General features: G+C 38.4%; 2 protein-coding genes across 3 annotated transcripts in view; one reads left to right on the forward strand and one right to left on the reverse strand.

The window, feature by feature from the left end:
* Positions 1-27,833, forward strand: part of LOC124163689 (EEF1A lysine methyltransferase 2) — a 47,204-nt gene that overhangs the window by 9,284 nt on the left and 10,087 nt on the right. The gene's annotated exons all lie outside the window — the stretch shown is intronic.
* LOC124163691 lies at positions 1,271-25,840 on the reverse strand. 2 transcript variants are annotated; one of them, XM_046540758.1, is made up of 5 exons: positions 25,755-25,840; positions 11,505-11,627; positions 9,440-9,568; positions 3,092-3,238; positions 1,271-1,456 (listed from the first exon to the last, which is right to left on the reverse strand). In XM_046540758.1, exons 2-5 carry the CDS (start codon positions 11,608-11,610, stop codon positions 1,389-1,391), a joined length of 450 nt encoding a protein of 149 aa, XP_046396714.1. In that variant the 5' UTR covers positions 11,611-11,627; positions 25,755-25,840; the 3' UTR covers positions 1,271-1,388. The 2 variants fall into 2 exon arrangements, with proteins under 2 accessions (XP_046396714.1, XP_046396713.1); XM_046540757.1 differs by lacking the exon at positions 25,755-25,840 and adding an exon at positions 23,736-23,942.

Genomic DNA, 27,833 nt, shown 5'->3' on the forward strand with positions numbered 1-27,833 from the left:
AACCAAGCCAAACCACCAAGTTTGGTTTCGACCTGGGACGTTACTTTACTCCTGGGAGCAAAACTAAATTAATCAAAACTCCACTGCTCATAGTTAAGTTTTGATCCCAGAAGTTGAGTGGAGGGGGATAAAACGTGTAGAGAGGTTAAAACATGTAGTTTACCAATCGAATGGCCAGTCTGCGTTCACCATTGTCCAGTTAATGGTAAAAATATGAGTGCCCCATGCATCTTATGGTGGTAGGCCAAACCTCTACTTCATTCAACCATACTTCATACTTGGTGGGTGGGTTGAAACTAAGCTGTTCGAAATTGAAGCATGTGGTCCCACCTGTGCGAAAAATTATCTGCATTTCATTTCGTCCCAGAGTTTTAGTGTAGTTTCGGCCTGAAGTAGTTTTGACTCCAATTTCGTTTCAACCCTGAGTTTAGCTCCGCACATAGGCGGATCCATGGGGGGGCTCGGGGGCACGTGCCCCCCCAAGGCCCTCGAAAATATGCAAGATTTTTAATACGGTCCCATTATCGTTGCGTTTGTTTTGTATTACGAGATATCCTTGTGCCCCCCCCTGAACAAAATCCAGGATATGGCCTTGCTTGTGCCCCCCTCACAGAAAGAATTCCTGGCTCCGCAGGTTAAAATCCATTTTGTTTTGTTTCTACAATTCGCTCCCAGGAACGAGACCATTGAAATTTTAGTGTTCTTGACTTTCTTTTAGTTTCGATTGCCATCCCTGATTAAAATATGAAATACCATGGGGTGATCTTATTTAGAGTAAGTTAACCTGACTGTGGAACAATTATAAGGGAGATGGCCGATGCCTCCTTCAAATTAGGATCTATAAATGCTCACCTGAAGATGTAACTACGTTACGAAGCCTGGGTCGCGCCTATGTAAATATACAAGTGAACCTTAAAAAGATTTTTTTCTTTTATTCCCAATATGGAGAGGTTTCACAGAGCCAAGTCTGAAGTTATCAGTTATTTCTATAAATACCTCCGCCTCAAAGAAAGAGAATTATGTATCAGCCTTGAATAAAAAATACGTGACCCACAGCTAACAGAAATGTTCAGTAATTGATGAGCATAGATAAAAGGTGATTCATAATTTGTTTTTTAATCTCCCTCATCGATAATGTATGCTAAAGATCAAATACATTTAGCATAATATATGTCACTAAAATATGTACCTCAAAATAATTCTAATCACTCTAAGCTATTTTATTTGAAAGATACCCATTTTGGTTAAGGAAGTGATGTGGATAATTTGGTAATTTATAAACAATTTTAATGTTGTTTTATTATTACAATTGAGATATACATAGTTAGATGAATGTCGTCATTATGTCTCTCAACAAAAATTGAAGACAATTTAGCATTCTCTAGCCTTTATTTCAATGCTATACTAATAGCAGCTCCTATAATCCATATCAGAACTGAAGCTGTTAATAAAGTTCCTGTAAGTAAACAGAAGTTAGATATTACCGGAATGTCACATAAATTAAATGCTTGGATAGTTTTTACCAGCCAATTGGAAATTGATGTTAAAAAATAAATTTTTTTTTCTTCATTTAAAAATGATAAAAGGTAGTCAACTTTTTATATCTTTTTAAATTTCTAGGTCACTCTATCTTTAACTTGATTTTTTATACAGGCACATAATTGATATATGACATGCTATAATGGTAATAATTTGACCACTATTGCAACTTTGATTCATAACTCCCTTGTTTGCCAAATGTACCAATTGTATGACTTGCAACTAATCTGCCCTCGTGTGATTTTCTGATTTCCCCAGCAAATCTTATTCATAAAATTCTCTTGGACTTCATATCAGGTTTAACAGTTCTTAACTGCTAACAAACTCATTCCACCGCCATCATCGTCCATTGGCAAAAACTGACATTTTTTTCTTGGTAGCAATACGTTCAGGTTTCAATTATTTTCTAATCATAGTTGTTTACATTGATTGTTGCTCTGCATCAATTTTCCTTGAGTAATTTGAGGATTGTCTTTTTGGCAGAGCTCTAGGCAAAACTGGTGTCATATTTGGTTGATTGAGCACAGTTTTCACTCTTGTGGGATTTTTTTCCTTTGGTGAGCATTTATTTCTCTTTGAACAAGTATGTAAGTAAGGCGGAACACTAATGATTTCACTGACTCACGAAAAGTGACTGGCAACATTCACATTTTTTTAAATTTTTGAATTATGAGAGAGCGAGGAAAATATTTTATTGCATGCTTTCTTTTCCTTCCTTATATCAATTTTATTTTCCTAATTGCTTTTCCGGTAGTAATTAAATGGCACCAGTGTCTACATAATTTACACTGGGAAACTTACCCAAACCCATCATTAGAACCTGCTAATAGAATCATACCTGTTGCTTTTATTTTATGGGGAACACCTTACAGACATAGTAACCTTTTGTTGAAAAAAATTGTCATTCTCTATTGTGTCTTTACTAGGATTTGGTACCTCGGATCCAAATTGGCTGAAGGCATCGGATCTGGATCCGAAATTTTAAATTTATGCTTCAGTGAATGCAGTGTCCCATGCATGGGAGTGGAAAGAGTTCCGAGCCTTCCTTCAAATGCGTTGTTGCACTGCGATGCCTGTCCTACTCATGAACCATTTTGTTTAAAAGTTCTCATGGGGGTTATTCAACAGAATTTCAGCCACAGAAATTTTCAAGGGCAAAATCCACCTTACCGCAACTGAAGCATTTGCGGGTGAAACACAAGTCAGTATGCGATGAGAGAGTGAAAAAATTCGAGCAAAACTTTTGTGAGGAATATTAAAATTCAGTAAATGGCTTATCCAAAGATTGAAACCTATTGATCCTGAGCATGTAAAGATGTTATCTTTTTTGAAAAATGATTTGAAAGCTACTAAAAATGATTTTTAATCAGTAAAAATGTTAAAATGTCTACATAAATCTAAAAACCATTCCTTAGATTGTATGTATCCAGAAGAAACTTGAGCAATTGCTTCGTTTTATGGCAGGAATTTGAAAATTCATTTGGATCCGATCTGGATCTGGGTCTGAAAAAAATCTATATCTGTTTATCCCTAGTTTTTACATATTTCTCACCTTTTCCGACACAGTATGCTTTTGTTTCATCAAATGCATAGCCTTTTTTGCACCGGCAACGCTTGGTGGCATTGATTGCCTCGCAAATAGAATTCAGTACGCTGCATCCTCCTCCGTTGGCTTCTGCCCAACAATATTCATAGTAACCTGAAATCAAAAGCAACTTATTTGTAAATAGAAGAAAGTACACCACATTGCTCTGTGTTGGAGTTTTCTGTATGCACATAGCAAAGAGAGTAACTAGATGATTAATAAATGAAAAAAATGAATGAAAAAACATTATAATTTAATGCCTAATTTTTATGCTGTTGAACAATTAAGGCTATAGCATCTTCGTCTTGAAAATGATTCTAAAGGTGAAAAAAACCTTTCTCCTCCACCATTGCACATATGTACAGACAATCAGAAATAAGTTTCTTATTGGAAAAAACATTTTACTTTTGTATGTACCTAATTTTGTTGCTGTTGAACAATTAAAAATATTATTTTTGTCTTGAAAACGATTTTTCCGGGGAAAATAAAAAAACAGGACACTAAGTAGAGGGTTTTATGGTAATTTTAACATTTTCATAATCGAAAAAACTTCAAAGAAATCTTTTGTAAATTCATAATTTATTATTGAAACAAAGGAAAACATTTTTAACAACAATTTGATGCATAATTTATTATTTGTAGACTTTCCCTTGCTCCATTCTTAATTAATTTTTTTATATGCCTTAATATTTTGGGGGTGAGGGGGTTTGGATCCTCCCAATTGCTATGCCACACTGGTTTCTAACCTTAAGTGTGGAAAAATTCAATTTTACATATTCCACCGGAGCCCCTCTCCTCCCGACAACTCATGTAATTAATAGCCCCCTTATCAAATATTAATTCATATAACGTCATACTTTTCCAGATATTAATTAAATATGTACATACTCCTGTCTAGTGATGGATATGTAATTCGATTTTGATTAGAATTGAAGGTACTCATCAGTTATCCCTGAGCATTTATAAAAGATTCCTTTGATGAGAAATTTGAAGAAAAAATTATCGAGCATAATTATTTGGTCTCTGTGGGAATTCATTATTTGCTATTAAAAGCAAATAACACTTGTAGTCAAATTCAACGGTGAAGTATGAACCTCTGTGACTTGTCGAGAAACAAAGGAGAGGGTTTGGAATGGGTGTAGGAGAAAAGACTACAACCAGAGAAATAAGCGCGTACCCAGGATCAAAACTGGGGGGGAGGGGTAAGCCGTGGTTATTCAAGTTGCAGCATTTTAGCACCAAATTTTACAAATGAAACCAAAATTTTAAGAAAATTATGACAGAAATCTATTAGTTTCAATTATAATTTGCTTTGATAAATAATGATTTTCATTTAAGTTCCCTGTCTTATATGTACTTATATAATTTTTCTTCAAAAGATAATTTGTTCAATACTTTCGTTTTGAACTAAATTCATTTTCCCTTCAAGGGGAAGGCAGCTGCCCCCTTCTGAGTACACCCACGCAGAGGAACAAATCCTTAATATTGGGCATGAAATGAAGATGTATATCGGACGTCGAGTCACTTTCAAATACTCTAAAAAGGAGTGCCGTGTTACATCTGTGAACATGCCCATTGGAAATAATTATAAGTACTTAATCAAAAATGAGCTTTCACAGTCAGAGATCAAGGAAATCAAGATCGATTCATGACCATCGAGTTTCGATCCAAACTCGATTTTCTAACTTCTATCTTTAACATTTCATTTGGTCACAGCAGCATCAATACCGTCCTATGATAACTGCTGTCATCCATCCCATGTGAAAGACTTTCCTCTGAGATGGATTAATTGGGAAAGGCACGCATACCCTCGCTACCGTGGTCAGTGAGGGCATACGATGGGATGTAGGTAGCTGTGGAGCAGAAACTTTTTTATTTTCTCTTTTTGATTGGCTGTCAAGGCGATCGATGATCTTAGCCCAGTTGTTATTATGCTATGTTGATAGGCGGAAGTATTACTGAGGGAAAGATGAGGAAGTTCGGAGAATTACCCTGAACACAAGTATCAATTCACAATGTTAGTTATAATGGAGACCATACTCGGATGTCGTTACCATACTTGCCTGGTGCTGTCTTCATCGCTCCCGATTGGGAATCGTGGTAAAAACGATAAACATCCCTCAATTCATGCATTATATCGGCCTCTGTTGTTCACAAGATGCATACTTGGATGGTGTTCCCCACTACTACGTTTACTTAAAGCCATGGCAAACTGTGGCGGTCTAAATGTTTTCTTTAATATTATCAGTGGCACAAAGTCATTCCCATTTCTGTTGACTTTCATTTCACCCCTTCTGTAGTTCACCTCAAAGTGAGTTTGTATTGGCTACACGAGGGTGGAGCTTACAAACTTGAATAGCGTATTTAATACATAATTAATTGATTTGTCCCTTATCTTTGCTAGTTGCATATTTGAAGCATTTTGTAGTTTGTCCCTGGCAAACAACCTACTGGCTGACTGGATAATTTCTCGAAATTCTTCCGTCATTTACAGAAGAAAATAGCAGCTCTTAAAACTTCCCTGGCAACAGACTCTGTTTACAGGTTAACATGCCGGACAGGTCTGCAAATAGCCAGAAATTCATTATCTTTGGTTTCTTATCGCTCCTAAAAAGCATCTCATTCAGTTGATCTTTCTTATAAATCTTAGTACAGCTGAATGGCTCCAAGCGGTGATCGCATAACTATAATATGTGTACGTTAATAACTTTTCATGCCTAATAACTCAAGCATGTATTCTGATAAGATTTTTTTCTACGGCTCAAATGTGTATTTTGGGTGTTTTTTGAATGAATAATAAAAATGCTTGTGTAAATATTGTTTTCTTTCAGAACTGTCGACTTTTTCCATTACTTGATTTTTGTGGTTCTAAATTCGTTTTTTGTTGGAAAGTCCAACTTTTCATTTCAATCATAAATTGATTGCTCTAAAAGTCAATTTCGACCGACATTTTTCCATCACTACTCCAGTCAGTGCTTATAGCGGAGAGATTATTTGCCACAGTAAAATTTTCGATCAAATTCAAATTAGAACAGCCAACTGGTCCCCTGCTCTTGATTAAAAAAAATCCATCATGCTCATAGAATCTAGAATTACTTTGAAAGATGAGAATGCAGGAAACTAACTGAATTTTATCACCATCACCTGATTTTGGCAACTACAGCATATTTCATTAATTTTTGGAAAAGTACGAAGTTGTATGACTTGTTGTATGTTCAGGTGGAATCTCATCCAATCTCATTTGGGGGGTTTGGGAAACATCACATAGTTTTGTCTGATATTAAATTTTGTTCTTTCCCGACAAATGACCCTGCTGAAATCTTCTCAGATTTCCACTAAGTAAGTTGCTTGTAAGCTGACATTTTGATAGCTACCTCTGCCATCACCTGCCAATGTCCTGAGAATGATGGTAGAGGTAGCTATCGATATGTGGTAGCTATCAAACTTACCCTGTGAAAAACGAGAAAAGATTTCACCATCGCACGATTTTGTTCTGCAAAAAAGTGTAAAATTGTGAGAAAGATGAATTAAAATGTAGTAAAACATGTTCATGCTCTAAATATGGCTAAATCCTACTGTCCCCATGGGCTGAATTAGTATGAGTATTCTTTAAAGGCCACTTTACATAAGGCACGGAATAGCGCAGGTTAGAACTGCATTAATTTCTCTTCATGGTGTAGAATTGTGCGAATGCATGAATAAAATGGGCTATTTCGCCATCTCATGTCCATGTGTTCTTGTTCGTGTTCTAGCAATTCTCGGCTTTACATGATGCAATTTTGGCTGTGCCTTTGTACACTTGTCAGATTGAGCAAGTATGAGGGCCGTTTCGACCTCTGATGGGTCATGAACAGAAGACGAAGTGATTGATTAAAAATTATTTCATTGCTAAATTTTGAGCACACTTGTGATGCCCTTTCGACATAATTGCCTCAGCAATTGAGGAATTGGTTCTGCATATGGGCAAGCTTTACCATACCTTCTCCATAGGATGTTGCTGTCAATGACCGCCTATGAATTTTGCCTTTGCCCTGAAGCTCATCGCCTGTTTGAAAATGCTACCCTCCTAGCCACCTCTTCATTTCTGTGTAAAGATGGAAATCACATGGTGCTAGGTCGTCATTACCCGGTGGGTGATAAAAAATGTTCCGTAGAAATTGCTCAATGAGCAGTTGGGCTACATCAGCACTGAGATGACAGACGTTGTCATGGATCAGAACACTTCAATCAAGTCAGCATATTTCTTTGTTTTGAATGGGAGTGGATGTAATTTTTCACACTGTTTCACACACTAGCCACATAGCATTAAAGAAAAATTCTCTTTTATCGGCATTAAGGTGAAGACATGTAAATGCTGAAGCCATTTGGCAAGTTTTCTGGATGTCTCTCCGCAGTTCACATATCTGGCGGGAGAATCAATTGAGGCAGTGTAGTTAATGAGATTGCTACTAACCTTAAACTAACAACTTACGGTCAGAAATGACTTGAGCGTGTGATGTGGAGGACCCGCAATTACCGGAGGTTGAAAAAAAAACCTCCCTTGTACATGCTCTGTGTTGAAACGGCTTTTAGGAATATTAGTAGGTCTTATTTTATAACAAGCTGCATTCCTGTTCTAAAGTCTCGGTTTTTTTTCTAACTGGCTACTCACCCAAAAACTGTGAAACTGGTGTTACTTCTCAATGTAATCTCCCTGCAAAGGTGCACTTTTTTGCAATTTTAATGCCATGGCTGCAGCAAAGGAATATCTAGGAGTCAGTTTTGACCACTGGAAAATCTCCTTGATTGCTTTGGCTTGTAGTCACATGATGATCTGCTTTCCTTAAACTGTCATACCCATGGATGCACTTTTGGTACATCCGTAACACCATCACCATATGTCTCCTTCAACTGCCGATGAATTTCAAAAGGTGTCGCAACACGCAAGTGCATGGAACGAATTAGTGCACGCTGTTCGTGTAAGGAAAATATCGTCATTTCCAGTATAGCAGACTCCCGATTATCCGGCTGCGGATTATCCGGGTTTCGGATTATCCGAGTATGATTTTTTTTACTCTCACTCAATTTTTTCCGGGACCTTTATAAAAAAAATAAATCGGACGCAAATTCATTGGAATTACTGCATTAATGCTAGGATAAACCGGGCTTATTATCTCCGTTAGAAACCCCTTCGTAAAATGGAAGCCATCGCGCGCTAGCTGCATTCATGGGAGCACCGTGTTCCTGTTTTCCAAGCAATCGCGCTCCGCTAAAAAGATCGCGAACTGGCGAAGAAAGCTCTCATTGAGTCCGGGAAGCTCTCTTAAGTAACAATAACTGCGTAAATAATATTATTTTGTATGTTTTAGGTAAATTATGAGCATTGCAAGACATTTAAGGGACAGTTCGGGTTATCCTTGTTTTTTGATTATTCGTGCCGTCTCTCCCCATCATTAGCCCGGATAATCGAGAGTGTATAGTATCTCAAACAGTTCTCATTCAAGATTCTGCCGAAAGAGTTCTATCTGTCCTACATTCATCCATCTTTGTCACGTGTTCACCAAGAGTGCACACTCATTTCATAACAATACACATGTTCCTATTTGTTTCCAGTCTGGAGAAAAAAAATCAGAGGCCTTAAAACTTCAATGCATCTCTTATTTTACTGTTTAATTTTCTCTCTGTGATTCCCAATTACTTTCTCAATTGTCTTGTATATTTGTCTTAAATGAAAAAAACGAAGAAAATTACCTATGTTATTTTTCAAATTAAGCCATCAAAATCAAGAGCAGATTATTGTAATTGCATTAAAAATATGCATGTTGAAAAATATCACATTAGATTATGGGGGAAAGGGCATCGAGCAAAATCTCATGGCATCTCAGCAAAGATAGAGAATCTGTTAAAAAATTATCCCTCATATCTATATGCTGCCCCGTAATAGGTCTATGTTTATCCTGATCTTAATCCTACCGCATATTTTATAACCCTTTTTGAGTAGTTGTAAGGGTACAAATGATAAGTTTCTGGCTTAAGCTCTTTGAAGCCTTCTCATGAGTACATTTTTGGCTGCAAATGTTTATTGGACATAACTAAACAGCATTGTTACAGATTCTGTTGTGCAGAATTGGAATTTTTCGAGACTTATGGTTATTAACCATTACTTAGGTTTATTTAGGAGAAGTCAGAAATGATTCAACGGTCCTAACTTATGTAGGTAGGATAAGCTACTCATGTCAGATTGCCTTTACACATGTGCAAAGGTGGTAGAGAGAGTTTTGATTGAAAGTATGAACTTACAGAAGGTGCATTTATGTTTCTGCTTTTGGTACTTACCTGCCTCACATAATTGTTTCTCCAGGTTAGCTGTGAGATTGCTATTGCACAAACATGTACCATTATCACAAGTTGAAAGAGCGTTTGTGCAACTATTGGTGGCTGTGCAGTTAGCTCCAATATCTCCATCTGTTGAGTACTCAGAGAATAAAATAAATAATAAATCAACATTATTCTGGAGATTTCTGTGGCAGGTAATTGAAAGTATAAATACATGTATGTTTTCATGACCTACTGTGAGGTCATTAATTTTAAAGTTGTTTAATTATATTATATTGAGGTCGAAATATCCTTTGATGAAAATAATTTAACATCAACCCTTCGGTCACTGCACTCTGAGTGGCATATTTTGTTTTTAGAATTGTCTTGATTCTGTTGATGTAGCCATTCGTATGCTTTCTTAAGAGATAATAATTTTGGGGTGAGAGGTCAATACCGAGATTTTGTTCTTTGCTCTTTTAATTACTCTCACTTGATATTACTAATTCTCATTTTCACAGTGATAAGTATGAAAGAAGGAAGTTACTTGTTCTAGCTGATGCTCGCTGTCAACAGTGGTATATCCCCAATAGTTGATTTTTAATGCCAAATTCAAACATTTGGGACTCTTTCTTTGCAATTATTAATGTATGAGACTGAATTATGTATAAGGAAGGGGCGGCATAAGTGCCTTTGGAACGCTTATGAAAAAATCCCAAGCATGCCTTGGTTCACAGCACAGATTCTATGTTAAGGGAAGAGAGATGCGATGTAGTTAAGAGTGATGCTGTCTCTTCATGCTTTTTCATTTCTCTTACACGTACGTGTTAGTGATGAAAAAATTGATTTCGATTAAAATCGAAATTCGAGTTTTAAATGCCAAAGATTGAGGAAATCGAGATCGATCGTTGATCTTCAAGTATCAATCAAAACTTGATTTTTCGACTTTGATCGAGACCATTTTGTTAGATCTCAGCGGTGTCACCAGTGGCGTAGCCAGGAATTTTGTTCGGGGGGGTGCAAAACCAGGGGGGGAAATTTTTGAAAAACAGAGTAAGTAATGGGTTTTGAACTAATTTTAACACTATTCATAATTGAAAGAACTTCATTCGATTTAGAAATATTTTGTAAATTCATGATTTTTTCAATATTTTGTTTTCTTTTATGAAGGAAAATAGTAATTGTTTTTTTTATATTTCTGGGGGGGGGGGGGGAAGTGGTCGGGACCCTGGCTATGCCACTGGGTGCAGTGGCGCCGACTCCATGGGGCTTTAGGGGGCCCGAGCCCCCTCAAAATTCGTTATGGATGCGAGGAAAAAATGTGTCAAGCTTCTTGATTTTCCCCGGACTGTCCAGATATCGAGATTCGAGTTATCAGGGTTCTAATGTTGATCATATGACTCTTCAAAAATGCTTAAAAAACTTAAAACTCACTACTTATAAAATTTCCCGGGTCAAGATCCCCGGTTTGGGCCCCCCCAATATTTTTCGTAAGTTGGCATCCCTGACTGGGTGTCACTATTGGACAATAATAATGCCATCTGTCCCGAGTGAAAGGCCTGTATCATGTTAAATTGGAAAGCTTGCTCTCGATCCTCAAGGAAAAATTGCAATCCATTGACCTTTCTAAAACATTTGGTGGAGCTGAATTGTAGCCAAGCTGCGTTCCCAAAATTTAAATATGCGTGCATTTATAAAGTTTTACTGCTAGTAGTTCACGCGCATATTCTAGGCAGATATTTGCAATTTTTTTCTACATCACTAATGTGGACATGTTTTGAGTGTTTTTCGAATGCATAATAAGCATGTTTGCGACACACTGTATACATTTACGCACTGTATTTAAAAAAAAGAAATGTCGATTTTTTCGATTGATTGGTCTATCGGCTTATATATCGATTTTTTATGAAAATTTGAGTTTTTAATTTTCATTAGTAATCAATTTTGACCGACATTTTTCCATTAATAGTTGATGTCCTTCTCCTGTGAGACTTTTGTTTATTTTTCACACCCCACTCCAGTAATAAATGTTAAAGATGGACATCCACGAGTGAGCCAATCAATGATATGTAAATAGTAATCTTGCCTCTGGACATTGCTGGATTGATGAAGAAAGCACTCAGCATGAAAACAACTGCCAATGACATGAGCATCCAAATCCCTGGTTGGGTTCCATTCATTTCTCGACCCATCTTTAAGACGCTCTGCCCTGCAAAAAAATTTTAATTGAACATAAGTACAGCATATTTTTTCTTGCCATGAAATGTATATTTTGGGGTTCAAGTTGCTATGGTGGCTAGTGCATTGGCTTCCCATTGTGTGGGCCCTTGTTCAAATCTTTGCTGAGGACAATTCTATTACTGCTCTGAGTCCATTGAATGGGATGAAAAATACACAAAGAATCGATCAGTCGGAAAATGTTGGTTTGGCCTGCCAAAAATCTTTGTGTGGACATTGTACCGCTGTAAATGAACGACAATGCTTGCACTGTGAAGAACCTTAGGCAAATGCGTGGCTTACCAACAATAATAAAAATCTTTGTTATTTTAATTAATTATCGCCTCACCTTCCATCTAGCCTACATAATATTTTTATCGTTTAAACATGATAATAAAATATGGTGAAAAGTTAATGTTTTCTGTTTTATCCAATTCCTATGTGATAATCCCATTAAAACAATATATAACATGCAAGAAAAAATTTCAAAACACCACTGTTGAACCTCGCATTAAAAAAATATCGTTATTGGTGATGGTTTCCCGGGTTTACACCGCGTTGATTCATGTTTTGCGGACGACAGTTTCGGGCGCGTTCCAGCTCCCGTCTTCGGGTCAAAAGAAAAAAAATTAACTTTTAAAATTTCCTCAATTTTTATTTTTTTTTTTTGGACCCGAAGACGGGAGCTGGAACGCGCCCGAAACTGCCGTCCGCAAAACATGAATCAACGCGGTGTAAACCCGGAAAACCATCACCAATCAACTCACCGCGGAAGCCTCCGTAATAAATATCGTTATTGTTTAAACCACTAAAAAAATTGTGAGAAGTAAATTATTGCTTGAAAAGTGCTTCGACTACTAATCCACCGTGATTGTGCTCCCTATTCAATGGGATGCTCCTAAGACCAATTATAGATGATTATGTAACTGTTGTACAAATAAAAATCGAGCACTGGAGAAAGATAACGTGTGCCCCAAGTGGCCTCAATCTCATGAGGTATTTGTACTTTGCTTGAAACCTTTTCATTTCATTCATTTTCATGGGTTCTATCCTCATACGAATGCATATAATTTTGCCGCGGAAGTCAGGTGTCCGTGAACAGAGGTTATACTGTATTTATTTAATTTTTAAAACTCCAAAAAAATATTGCTAACAGGATGTAAAACCATGAATGTTGGGAGGAGAGAGGATAAGCGTCGCTACTATAAATATATTGCCAGGAGTCGAGTAAAAGTACTGTCGAAATGTAGCTGGTTGTAGATGGTTTAGGCTCTTCCGTCTCAAAATGTTGCCGACAGTGCAATAATCCGTGTTGTCTCGTTGTGTACCAGTCATTTTTACTGCATGACTGCCCATTAGGCCGGCCCTTATTTTTCAGAATTGAGAAAAGTTTTCCTAGTCTCAAAATGGTCCAAATGAGGTTCATATTCACGTGTTAAAATTTGGTTACTTTAAAATAACGGCAACCCGTGCCCCAAGGGCCCTAAGTACTGAGGACCCTCAATTGAGATTTTTGGGGCGGAAAAAGTGCTATTTCTATGTAAAACGTAAAGGTAAAGTCCTTAGAGGCCGTTTTTCTGTTTGTTTTGACCTATCTCTAAGCGTTTACGAGCTATCGTCCGTCGTAATGCAATCCACCCCCCATGGCGCTACCCCGCACCGCGGCGCCGCTGAGGTACAGCCCGCACCACTTATTAGAGACTTCCCCTCCCCTCCCTCGGCAAAGCCCTTGCTCCTGATGGCAAGATGTAGTCTTTGAAGAAATGAGCTGACGTTAGATAGAGTTTAATTGCCATGACAATACTTCCAATTAAAGTGATCAATTTACTCGTAATTTCACCTGTCTATGAAATTCAGTACATATTAACCAAAACAAAATACATTTCCATACTTCTAATCTTTCACTGACACCCCATATTTGGCATTTAAAGTGTATTTGCGGACGTTAGGGGTTGTGCTACGATGAAAATTCACACTTAGTGTTAGTAATTAATTTTGAAAGCTCTCTTTCCTCTTCGTGGTTGGCTTAAAATCTTGAATTGTTTTCAAACCTCTCTCTGCACAATCATCTAGTGCTTGAAGACCCCGAATAATTTGCAAATCCTTCTTGTGATCAGGATGTTTATACCATTCTTGCGTGGGCACATCAAAGAATGCAGTTCATATTTCCAATGCATTAAATAGCTTTCTCGAATTAGTAGTGACAAAATTTGATATAGATACCGTGGTCAGGTCTCTACGTTTATAGAATGCCATCTTTGGTGGATCATATTTTCCCTCACGTGTCCTCATATGGCGTATCATGTTTTCCTATTCACACCCAGAAAAGGAATCGTCAGAGAATGAAAAACCTACCAACTCCTCATTCAGGTACCACAAGTGGTTTGAAAACCTCTTTTGTACTCCTTTCGCTATGTCCAGGTTAACACTTTCGTAATTTTAGGATCTGAAAGTCACTGTTGGGAGCAGATGCAGCACAAGGAGCGGAGAACCACAACTTTTTCTTTCTTCTTGAGCATATTGAAATCTATTCCACCAATAACTGCATTTCGTGCTCCTATTCGACTGCATAAGAATTTTACTTCTTCATCCCACGCAAATTTATCCGAGAGATTAACTGCGTGCGTCAAAAATTCAATGGCACCGCCCGCCCCTTGCAATGTCAAACAATTCATCAAGTTTTGTTGTGAAAGATTCTCTTCCTTAAATCGCCACGGTAGATTCCATTCTCTCTTTATGTCGTCGCAAGTTTATCCCTTCGTTGTGTATTTTTTTAACTTTTCAATCGCCTTATTTTCCGTAATAACAGGAATTCTCGTTTTGATCCATGGATGAAACGCATTTCTTACTGTTTATCTCGCACTAAGTTTATACATTTCAAACCCATTAGGTTATAGAAAAACACACAGTACTTCTCTCACTGTAAGTAACGTTAAGTCAAGTATTTCTTCACTTTCCTTTCCAACCAGTTCACTGCCTGAATTTAGTCTTGATTTCATACTTTTTCTTGTTAGCCTATTCATAAAATGAACGTCACGTGTATTCATGATAAACTAGTTTTTTCGCCACTTTTCTCCTTAAATCCTAAAAAACTTAGCAATTACTATCCTTTGCGCACTGTACATAAGAAATAACTATCTCTCCACATTGATCTACAAATGTGAACTGACTGCCTCATTTCTTATTCCTTGAATATTTCTATGAACTCTTATGGCCCTGGAAGTCCTGCTCATTATTTTCATTCCTTCATTCAAACACAATTGTATGAAATACTTATAACATTTTGCACATAAAGAGCAGTTTTGAACAAATCATGCGGTAATGGTGCGCGGTCGTATGGTGGCAACAAACTAAGATTTAAGGGGTCGGCGCACAGTACACAGGACGGCGTTGAAGGGTTAAGATTGACATTGTTGGCTTAAAAAACATTAATCATGACACAAGAGGAACAACCTTTTCAATTCTTCAATACCACTAGCATGTAAATCTTGCCAGCAGGAGCAAAGTCTTTGCCGATGGAGGGGGTGGAGGGGAAGTCTCTAGTAAGTGGTGCGGGCCGTGCCTCAGCGGCGCCGCGGTGCGGGGTAGCGCCCTGGGGGGTGGATTGCATTACGACGGACGATAGCTCGTAAACGCTTAGAGATAGGTCAAAACAAACAGAAAAACGGCCTCTAAGGACTTTACCTTTACGTTTTACATAGAAATAGCACTTTTTCCGCCCCAAAAATCTCAATTGAGGGTCCTCAGTACTTAGGGCCCTTGGGGCACGGGTTGCCGTTATTTTAAAGTAACCAAATTTTAACACGTGAATATGAACCTCATTTGGACCATTTTGAGACTAGGAAAACATAACTTTTCTCAATTCTGAAAAATAAGGGCCGGCCTACTGCCCATAAAAAATATTTTTTCTGCATGACTGCCCATAAAATTTTTTTTCCTGCTCTGGTGTGTGTGTGCCTATCCCTTCGAGTAACGTAGCTTACTTTCTGCTAAGATTTTAACAGAAAAAAACGTTTTACTCGTAACGTGTCTTTATGTGTCGATAGATGACGTATTTCTTGAAGTTCGCTTGCGATGTCTAGGAAGGGGTACGTTTGCAATTTTTAACATCCTTAGAGTTATGCATCTTTCAACTCACAAGTGTAACGCGTCGTAGTAGATGACACGAAGTTTTACATGTTGCGGGACGAATCTTATTGATGTTTGTGATTGTGTTGTGGCTTTTGAGATTTGAACCACAAGTCTCACCAATTTCGTTAAATTGAACGTATGCCAATGACTTTTATTGGAGTGCTCGGACTTTTGTTCGGAAAAATTGAATTATCCGGGTCTTTTTGCCTATATATGTCACGTGATATATGTGATCATTTCGCCATTAATGTCTCTTTTTCTGTGCAAAATGTTGACGAATTCAGCGCAATTCAATTCTTACTCGACGGAGCTCAAGGAATCACGATAATTCACTAAGGTATGAACTCTCTTTTACTAATATGATCGCTCATCCCATTGGCAACATGTCAAGCAGAATTGCTAAGCTACTAATATGACCGTACACAATAAAGGGCGTACCCAGGATTAAATCTAGGGGGGGGGGGCAAGCCGTGGTTGTTCAAGTTATAGGTAAGACTTAAGCATGGAAAAGGTGAGTGAAACCAACATTTTAAGTAGGGATGGACGAATACAGGATTTTTTTCGGATCCGGATTCGGATCGGATCCTTGATTTTCGGAGCCGGATCTTTCGGATCGGATATTTTCGGATCTAAATGCATTTTCAAATTCCTGACGCTGAGATTTGCCCCGATGGTTGTTCAGTCTCTTGGGAAGAGTCGCACTATGTGCCAGTCGTATTTTCCCTTTTTTATTTTCCACGGCTGAAATTCTCCTACGCAACCTCTGCGAGAGCTTTCAAACACAACGGTTCATGAGTAGGACAAGAATCGCATGCGACGGCGCATTCAAAGATAGAATCGGAACTCTTTCCAACCTTATTTTTTCATTCAATTTTTTAGTTTAATCCATTTTACTTAACTGGGTTAATGTTACTTACAGAATAGTGTCAGGATTAAGAAATAGCCTTCAGAATGCCGTAAAACTCACCATTTTGAACCATGGTTTGGGTATTTGGAGAAGGTGACCGACAGCTGAGGTCATTTGCACCATGAGGGAAGGGTTGCATTCACTGAAACTATTATTTTAAATTTCGGATCCAGATCCGATGTCTTCCGCGACTTTGGATCCGATGAAGGGCAACATCCGCGGATATTTGGATCCGAGGTATCCGATCCGGCCAACCCTAATTTTAAGGAAACTGTTACACCTCTTTATTAGTTTTTAAAATTATTTGCTTGAAAAAATATTATTTTCCTGAAAGACATTTGCTTTAATTTATGAAATACGAAATTTTATCGAATCAAGTAAAATGGATTAAACTTAAAAATTTCTCAGAGGTCTGGGGGGGGGGGGGTTTATCCCCCAAAAACCCCCCTCGCTGCGCCACTGGCGCATACACCGATGCTGCAAAGATGTAAGACAAGAATTGGCGTACTTAGATCTCAAATTTATAGGAGCTTCCTTACATTCGCTGCTGAGAGGACTAACATTAGCAACTCTAAAAATTGATTTGTCGCCAATTCAGTGCGTAATCTCGGTGACCAGATACGATCGCTCGTATCTGGACCAAGGTCTGCACACTTAAAGAATATTCATCATATTCAGATCAGCCGATTTCGGCATATCGAGCTTGGCTCTTACCATCTCTCGTGCTCACCCTGATTACAGTGGCGGCTCGTGAGTCAAATTCTGGGAGGGGCGCAGTTTACCGGGGGGGTCAAAATTTTTGAATATTTTGTATACTTTAGTGAGTTTTAAAGGCAATCTTGAGACCATAATGATTCACTAATACACAAAACAATCACTAACACTGAAACACTAACACAAATGAGGTTTATATTCATATGTTAAAATTTGGTTACTTTAAAATAACGGCAACCCGTGCCCCAAGGGCCCCTCAGTACTGAGGACCCTCAATTGAGTTTTTTGGAGCAGAAAAAGTGCTGTCCATATGTAAAACGGAAAAGTAAAGATCTAAGGGCCGATTTTCTGTTTGTTTTGACCTATCTCTAAGCATTTACGAGATATCGTCTGTCGTAATGCAATCCACCCCCCAGGGCGCCACCCCGAACCGCGGCGCCGCTGAGGTACGGCCCACAGCACTTACTAGAGACTACCCCTCCACCCCCTCCCCTCCCTCGACAAAGACTTTCCTCCTGATGACAATATTTACATGGTAGTGGTATAGAATTGGACAGGCTGTTCCTCTTGTGTCATGATTAATGTTGTTTAATGTCAATTTTAACCCTTCAGTGCCATCCTATGCACTGGGTACCGACCCCTTAAACCTTAATTTGTTGCCACCATACGGCCGCGAACCATTCTAGCAAGTTCCAAAAGGCTTTTTATGTACAAAATATTATAAGCATTTGATAGAATTGTGTGTGTGAATCATAAAGGAATGAAGGAGATGAGCAAGGCTTACAACGCTCCAACAGTAGATAGAAATATTCAAGGAAGAAGAAACGAGGGAGTCAGTTCACGGACAGTGGAGAGATAGTTCTAGTGAATAGTGTGCAAAGGATAGGAAGTGCTATGTTTTTTAGGGTGTAAGGAGAATAATGGCGAAATAACTCGTTTATCATGAATACACGTGACGTTCATTTTAAGAATAGGCCAACAGGGAAAGGCATGAAATCAAGACTAAATTCAGGCATTGAACTGGTTGGAAAAGAAGTGAAGAGAAACTTCGCTGAAAGTTACCTACAGTGAGTACAGTGTGTTTCCGCTATCGCCTAATGGGTACGAAATAATGAGACTTAGTACGAGAAAAACCGTAAGAAATGCATTTCATCCATGGTACAAAACGAGAATTCTTGAATTACTACGGAAAATAAAGCGATTGAAAAGCTAGAAAAACTATGCAAAGAATGGATGAACGTGCGACCAAATAAAGAGAGAGCGCGAAATACAGTGGATATGAAGAGAAGGGAATCTTTCGTAAAAAAACTTGATGATTTGTTTGACATTGCAAGGAGCGGTACCATTGAGCTTTTGATGCACGAGGAGGAAAGTGCAGTTAATCTCTCGGATAAATGAGCTTGGGCTGAGGAAGTAAAATTCTTACGCAATCAAAGAGGAGCACGAAATGCTGTTATTAGTGGAATAGATTTCAATATATTCAAGAAGAAAGAAAAAGATGTGGTTCTACGCTCCTTGTGGTGCATCTGCTCCCAACAGTGACCCGCAGTTCCTAAAAAGATTTGTTAATTACGAAAGTGTTAACCTGGACATAGCGAAAGCAGTACAAAAGATGTTTTCAAACCACTTGTGGTACCTGAGTGAGTAGTTGTAGGCCTGGCATTCTTTGACGAATCCTTTTATAGGTATGAAAAGGAAAACGTGATACTCCAAATACGTGATAATTGCCAAATATGGGTGGGAAAATATGATTCACCGAAGAAGGCATTTTATAAACATAAAGACATGACTAAGGTATCTATATCAAATTTTGTCACCACAAATTCGAGAAAGCTATTTAATACATTGTAAATATGCACTCCATTCTTTGATGCGCTCATGCGAGGATGGGATGAACAACCAAGAACAATTTGAAAATTATTCGGGGTCCACAAGTGGTAAATGATTGTGCAGAGAGAGGTGTGTAACAAATTCAAGGATTTAAGTCAGTTAAGGAAGAAAGCTTTCAAAATTTATTACTAAGTGCGAATTTTCACCGCAGCACAACCACTAACGTGCGCAAAGACACTTTAATTGCCAAATATGGGTGTCAGTGAAAGATTAGAAGTACTCTGAAAATTTATTTTATTTTGGTTGATATCTACTGAAATTCATTACCGGCGTGAAAATAAATTGATCAATTGGATTGGAAATACTGTCATTGCAATTAAATTCTTTCTAGCGTAAGCACATTTCTTCAGAGGCTAGATCTTGCCAGAGGGAGCAAAGACTTTGTCGAGGGAGGAGAGGGGAGGTGTCTAGTAAGTGGTGCGGGCCGTACCTCAGCGGCGCCGCGTTGCGGGGTGGCGCCCTGGGGGGTGGATTGCATTACGACGGACGATATCTCGTAAACGCTTAGAGATAGGTCAAAACAAACAGAAAATCGGCCCTTAGATCTTTACTTTTCCGTTTTACATATGGACAGCACTTTTTCTGCTCCAAAAAACTCAATTGAGGGTCCTCAGTACTGAGGGGCCCTTGGGGCACGGGCTGCCGTTATTTTAAAGTAACCAAATTTTAACATATGAATATAAACCTCATTTGGATCATTTTGAGACTAGGAAAACATAACTTTTCGCAATTCTGAAAAATAAGGGCCGGCCTAACTACCACTCTTCATATAACTGCATGGTGATGGATTGGGACGTTCTGGCCAGCGCCCCGCGGCTACAAATGCGAACTTCTCGCCCTATTTTTGCGTGTTTTTCCTACATTTTCAATGTATGCGATTGAAAAAACACTTTGGTTAATTATATGTATAATTATAATTGAATGGGTGTTTATTTTTTTTCCTTTTTCAAATCTTTGGGAGGGGTGGCGTCCGAGAGTACTTATGGGCAAGCCGCCACTGCCTAATTAGCAATAACATATGATGATGGTTCGATATTAGTATTGGGGGCTAATGTTACTGCAAGCGTATTTTAGCTCATTTTAATGAGCTCATGAAAAGCAACGAGATCTCATACAGACACAAGATCCTCCTGGATGAGGCCAAAGCCATTGGAAGAACATCTGCATATTATCCTAGGCTAATAGAGAGGCAATAGAAATTTCTAAACGGGCTATAAATTTTAATAGGGACGATGGATATCATTTAAGCCATGTGTGGAAGAGATATGTTTCAAAAAATTTAATAACAATATCTCAATACTCCCTCCCGTTTTTATAGTTGGCATTTTAAAGAAATTGTTTTTTTATTTACTTTTTTAAAACCTTGACAACTATGGACCAGTTTTCCAACGGTACGAGAGAACAATATTTACGTCATCAGTCTCCTGACGACATTCCCAGCAGGAGGAAGGAAACGTCGAGTTAAATATTAAGCACTCAGACGTACACCCGAAAATGGAATGTAAGAGTGCATCTAATAACTGCGGAAACCTTTGCGCAAATTTAAGGAAATTGGTGATATTTGGCACCTTTTTCTTTTTTGTGCCCGTGGGGATATGGCTGTTGGATTTGGAGACGTGTAAATAAATTGATACATGCTATCCATCATGTCTACTCCCGCTTTGTTTTTATTATTAAATAGGATGGTCTCTAGTTTTCTTTTATTCGTTTCGGAAATAGTGTCATCTGAGATCATGTTGCTGAGTAAAAGAACAGTCTTGTTCAATTTTGCCTGATACTACGTAAGAGTATGGCCTGAGGTATCTTTGAACTTCACTCGCGTGGAATGGATTACAATATTTTTGCGTCACCTATTTTTTCTCATCGTCCCTACAACAGAAAATTTCCATTTTTTTAAATTTTGTGTTAGATGGATGGATGGAAAAAAACTGTTAAAAGTTATATTTATTCCTGAATTCTTGTATGTTACGGTCACTTTAGCAACTATTTATTTCCCCAACGCTTGATTTGATGGCCAATCTTTGCCACAACACAGAAATTCATTTAGGCATTATTTTCCTTTCACATCTGTAAAAACCCAGTACTTGATTCCGAATTTGTGTGCTTTGCTTAGAATATACTGCATAAAAGGGCAGCTGCATTTCATGGGATAGAACTGTGCATTTTCTGTCACGCCGAAGTCGCCATCGGATTCACTATCTTGGACTTCGGAACTGGAATCGTCGCTTCCAACACACGCAGATGATGATGGATTGATCAGATGGTTCTTAAACTGACATTTCCGACTCTATTCCAGACTGATCTTCTTTGATCTCCCCTAATACAGCAAAAACAATCTGTGGTATACGATATTCCCCTTCTGGTGTACGATATACCCAGCAGCTATTTGAATGGCGACGGTTCTCATCACTTGATATCTTTCTCGACTTCTGACTTTCTTCCTCAACTCGCTACTGACATGCATGCGAAAAATATCTACAACAGAAAGCGCAATGTGGTAGAACCTTCTCCAGCTGCATTGGAGGTATAGAGAGCCGGAGAGCATTTGAAATGCGTACAAAAGGATAAAAATTTCAGAAACAGCGCTAATTGCCGTTCGAAAGGCAGAGACTCAACCGCCAACCGTGGGCAGATTCGTATCTTTCAAGAACTTGCAGCAATGCTTCTTCTCCGTCCTACGTGTGGATTTCAAGGGTAGGATATACAATCAAATTTTACAGTCCACCAAATTCCTCCACTCTCTGAAAAGGAGACAGGATTTTGCCCTGAGGCGCAGCGTGCAGTCAAGCAGCCCCAAACCCCGACGGGGTGAGGCGGCACTACGACGGGATACCCGGCAAAGGGGTAAGGCCGAGTGGCGATGCCATTAGGCCAGAAAAATGAAACAGTTATTCGTACCTATACCTGATGTGGCGTTGATGCAAAATAATATCTCTAAGAGCACTGAATCTAGGCTGACGGACAACACTCATGGGATGCGTGTGATTTTCCGGTGTTGGTAATACAACAATCATTGAAAAATAAAATAAATAAAAAATTAAAACAACATAATTGCATGAATTTCACGCAAAGCAAAGATTGAGAACTTTTTATTTCCCTTTGCTGGCCGCAAAATATCGAAAGATTCAGTACAACAAGTCACTATGGCTAGTTTTTGAAATACCATAGGAGTAGGAGCCCATAGGACGAAACTGGCATTGAACCGGGAACTTACGGGTTCAAAATCAAGCAAATCATGTACCACTCAAGCCTCTTGCTGATTATATGATAGACATAGCACAACAGACCCCAGGGGCAAGAAAAAAGTAGAAAATAGCGCGAAAACAAGTTGTGGGTCAAATGACCCCTAGCCGTCCTTCTTGGTATAACCTGTCATAAAAATTAAAAACAAAACATTATCGTTGAATTTACACTAATTTATCAAAATATGGACCAAAATGAAGGAAATGAAAAAGTTTCAAAATTGTAAAAAATATTTCAATAAGAGAAAACATAATTTCAATTCCGAAAATGGGTCAAATGATCCCTGCCGTCCTTCTAGTTTTAAACTAATTCAGACTATGGTTTTTAATGTTACCTTTAGAAGCATCCTCAACAGGCTTGTGGCAGAGGGTGTTTGGACACCAGCCCTTTACTAAAGGCCGTTTTACATGGGGCACGTACTTGCACAATCTGATGTGTGTACGAAGGCGCAATCAAAATTGCTTCGTGTAAAGCGATGAATCGCTAGAACACATGCGAGAATGCGTGGACGTGAGATGGCAAAATAGCCCCTTTTCTAATTTCGTTCATGCATTCGCGCAATTCCACGCCATTTTAGGAATTAATGCAGTTCTAACCTGCGCAATTCCGTGCCCCGTGTAAAACGGTCTTATTAAAGAGGAAATGCTCGAACGAAATCGCGCCTTGCATTTGTTATAGTCCTTTATTTTCGGGAGAAAATAAATTCCCACACCAATCGATTCAACAAAATATCTCACTTAATTTATCACTTCTATCGGACCGGGAATTACAGTGGGGTACTAATATATGATGTACTCCGTGATGCTCTTAAAGATATCTATTCTCAATTGCTCAAGCAACCTAAGTCCGAGTCTCTAATGGTTCCAAGCCTAATTCGTTTGACATCTGTACCTCCGTAGCAGTTTTTGACGAATCGCTCAGCTTTAATTTCGGCAGGGGGTGAGGTTAATTCCCCTCTTATGAGATCCCCTGTTATGCTCTGGTTCGGTTCGAAAAATCTCACGCAGAATCGAGCATTTTTAATGCTGTGACAATGAGCTTATTCAATAATGGATAAAATATTCCTGTACCTTACGGAGGGTAGTAGTCCCTGTTTGCGGCAGCAAGAATTTTTAATGGATCAGAAAATATCTCTCTGAACAAATTTTGCCTTATTTAATTCATGCCTAGCAATGCTAAAAAATGTCATTCCGAGATATTCAGAAAAAGGCTTACCTTGTCACTGGTTTGCTGAGCACAATATTCCCTCTCGTAAGTACGTGGGCTTCTAGTTGATGCGACACTACTTCTCTCTGTACCGAAGAGGTCTACGTCTGGCCTATTTTGATGAAGCCGTTGTCCTCCTGGTCATTGAAACACGTGTTAAGTTATACAAGCAATAAAATAAAAGTCGACTGGCGTCTCCGTCTGATACGGATGAAATGTTACATCACGGCGTCCGTTATCTCAACAGCTTTTATCAGATTCTTTGGTTTTTTGTATCGGTGACATTTTAATCTCCATTGCGAGATAAAGTCTTTCATATAGCCATGTGTCATGCTGAGATTATAGTTATTGTTGTCGCCGAGATTCGCTGTAGTTATGGTTTTGAAATGGCAAAAGGGTGTTCGTCGTCCAGAGATATGAAAACTTTTGCTTAGGTGATGATTATAAGAAATATCGGCATATTGCGTCGTTGTTGGCAGCATTAAACGTTTCCGGAAAACCCCGCTAATTCATGGAGTGAGTCCGTTCCATTAACCCATTATAACCCAATGTTGCTTCTAAGTAACGAGTATATTTTCAGCTCTATTCTAGAAAGATTTAAACTACGTGTACTATTGTGCTGTAAAGTTTAATGGCGAAAAATGTAGCTGCTATAATTTTATGCTATGCTTTTATGCTTCATTGCGTTGGATTTGTTATTGATAGTTTATTTATTTTAATTTAAAATTAGTTAAGGCTAGTATTTAACATTACTAAGATCGTAATTTTATAAGTTGTTTCTTTCGGAAAAATATTACGTGATACTTGCCAGGATTTCCCCTCTCCCGCACTTGACGTTGGTTGAGATTGGGCCCCTGAACGCCTCACGTAATTAGTGGATGCCCCCATGTGCAAATATTTTATAAAATAAAAACAGTCAAATTATTACACAATTCTGCTAACTATTCTATGGAAATTTCAAGATGATAACGTTAGTTTTTTTTCCGAATCGCAAAAAAATACCACTTGTCGAGAGAGAGAGAGAGAGTTGCGTCGCGTCGTCTTGAATGACCTTATGCCGACGGTGTATTCTTATGATGAGAATCATTAGTATCGGAGGCTTTCGGTAGCAGCTGCCTATTACGCTTTGTCGAGCGAACTTTCGCGGCCATTGCAGGTTATACCCTCAAGCCATCAGGCGATGAAGGTCGCGGTCATTGCAGGTAGCATCATCGCCTGATAAATGTTACCTGTAATGGCCGCGAAAGCTCGCATGACAAAGCGTAAAGGCCGTTTCACACGGGGCACGGAATTGCGCAGGTTAGAGCTGCATTAATTTCTAAAATGGGGTGGATTTGCGCGAATGCATGAACGAAATTAGAACAGGGGCTATTTTGCCGTCTCGCATCCACGCATTCTCGCATGTGTTCTAGCAATTCACCGCTTTACACGACGCAATTTTGATTGCACCTTCGCACGTACGTCAGATTGCGCAATTCCGTGTACCGTGTAAAACGGCCTTAATCCGCAGCTGCTCTCGCTGCTGCGCGAAAGCCTCCAATAATACGGTACCAAATTTTTAGTACCTACCTGATTTTTGGTGGCGTTATCGAGCAAGATGGTGTAATAGAAAATATGTTGCTCTTGGAAAACATGCTCACCCACGCAGCACCATACTATCGGGCCTAAAAGTTCACACATACAACTGTAAGCTTTCGTAAGTGGACAATTTTATTTAAACAACCGCGGATTAACTCTTTTTAACCCAGTGTTGCTTCTGAGCAGCATGAAGAAATGTCACTTAAAAGTGTGTGCACCGTGAATTCTCAGTTGTATAAAACATACATATGAACTACTGGTAATTTTATGCTGCAAAATTAAATGGTCAAATAAGCTGCTGCGATAATAGTGAATGCCCTGAAAATTACACATTTTTCACGTGACATATCTTCTAGTTTTGTTATCCCATAAATGACGCTGGGTTCTAATGGTGTTCCTGGCTCGAGTTCGGGTCTGCAGGGCAAGTGAATATAGGAGGAGTGACTTTACCTGTGTGGAAGTCCTCCAATTTTCCGTGAAATGAAAGATGTGGTATCTGCTCGCCCTGCTAATAGTTGCTTTTTTACGGAATTGAGCTTTTAAAAGCGTCTCATTGAGATCAGACGATTTTTTTACTCCTCCCTCACTGGTATTCGTCAGACTCGTATCTTTCGATTTCGTTGCTGTGGGCATCCCTATCAGAAAGTAATCCGACTGTCAGCTCAGCTGTGGGATATAAATAGTTCTCAAACTATGGAAAAGCATCACGCGAAGGTTGAAGTATATTAGAGGGAGAGGAAACCATTCGTTACCCACCTCTTCAATCCGTCGAATGTTATCGTTTCGTTTTAATCAATAATCTGAACCCTCATCCATGTATAAATAATCTAGGCATGCGACTCAGATCGCCTAGTTTACCAAAGGCCTGAATATACCTATCGATGTATTCAACTAGATTTTCATCACACTTACGCGTCGGCTGCGAAGTACGTGCCGCGCCGGCCGCATCGGCTCGTCGTCAAACTGAATTAGTGCTGTTGCGGACAAAATGTAGTAAAAATAGGCCATTCCATTTCAGTAAATTACTTGCGTGATTTTTTTATTAAACAGGAGGACAGAAAATTATTTTCTGTATTCAGCAAAGAAAAATGTATTAAAAACTAAGTTTTCCTTCGCGAGATATTGTATGATAAATAAAGCGAAATTTTAAAGCGCTCCGAAAACTCCCTCCCCTCCTAGCCACTGCTGAAGAAGTCGAGGTCGAAGTTTTGCTGCTGTTTAGGTCGTACAAAAGTTAGTTCCGTATATTTTAATGAAAATTTTGATTTTTTTCTGCATGGGATTATATCCAACTCCAACTTGATACTCCGACACTGTTTTGCAACAAAAATCAGTGCGTTTTATATGCATTTTAATTGTTCCGCATTTTGGATGAAAAAAGTCCCTTCAAAAATATAATTAATTCTATTTCACCACCAAATTGTAGAAAACACTGACATGACTTATGGCTTCGTTTAAAGCTAAGACTTTACGTAAGGCACTGAATGCATTAAAAAGCCATTAAATACCCTTTCTGTCATTGTCATTTAAGTGTTTAAATAATTGTTAATTAATTGCTCTCAAATACTCCATCTCAAAATTGGTCCAAACTTTTATTCCATAATCTAGACGCATCTAGCTTACTATTCCTAGAATAAAATGTAGTGACGCGGCATAAATTGATTTTTAGAAATTATTTAAACATTTACATTTTTCTTACGCCTAGCGTTCCGCGGCTCCTCCATTTGAAATACATACAGTAGGCTTATAATACAAGTCCGTAGATGATATAACTGCGCCAGACCATATTAATATGACCAGTTTAAATTATAAATAATCAATGCGGCCAATATATGTTTGCTGCATTTTAAATGATATGCTATTGATGAACTATATGAGAGACTTGTGCTGAAGTTTTTGTATCAGACAACCAGTTAGTATGACAAAATTTTTAGTTTACTCATATCACAATGGTTAGGTAAGATATAATTTTTTGCTTTGCAAAGCTGAGATATTTTGAAGATATCACTTTTAAGTTTTGAAAAAATTTCTTTAAATGATATGCAATTTATATACAAACTGTCCCACAAGTCGTGTGTCATTTTTGACCTCCATTTTTAGTTACTTCGCCTCGAGCAATATTCATGAAAATTGGCAAACTTATGGGGAAAGGTCCAAGTTTTGTTGAGTGTAAGCAAAATTTTACAATTCTGACCTTTTGACCTCATAATATGGGTCCAAACCAAAGTTTGGAATTTGTCTTATGGGGTTTCAAAGTAAACAAAATCGAGATAGAAAAAAGTCTGTATTTCTTAGACCAAGATGTTAACTTTAAGGTTTTCGGGTACGAAAAAACCGAAAATAACACTTTTATTTACGAAAAATTAACCGTTGACCCAGGAAGGCCAAGGTCCTAGGGGTAGCAAAAAGAATAGCATACCAACAAAGGTGTCGATCCATAGGTTTTAAAGAATACTAAAGTCATTGGTATTGTCCAAATACCATCTTATCTACTAATTGACCTCCAAGGTTAATACGGTCAAAGGTCAT

This window comes from Ischnura elegans, chromosome 8 (genome assembly GCF_921293095.1).
Source record: "Ischnura elegans chromosome 8, ioIscEleg1.1, whole genome shotgun sequence".
NCBI classification, from domain to species: domain Eukaryota; kingdom Metazoa; phylum Arthropoda; class Insecta; order Odonata; family Coenagrionidae; genus Ischnura; species Ischnura elegans.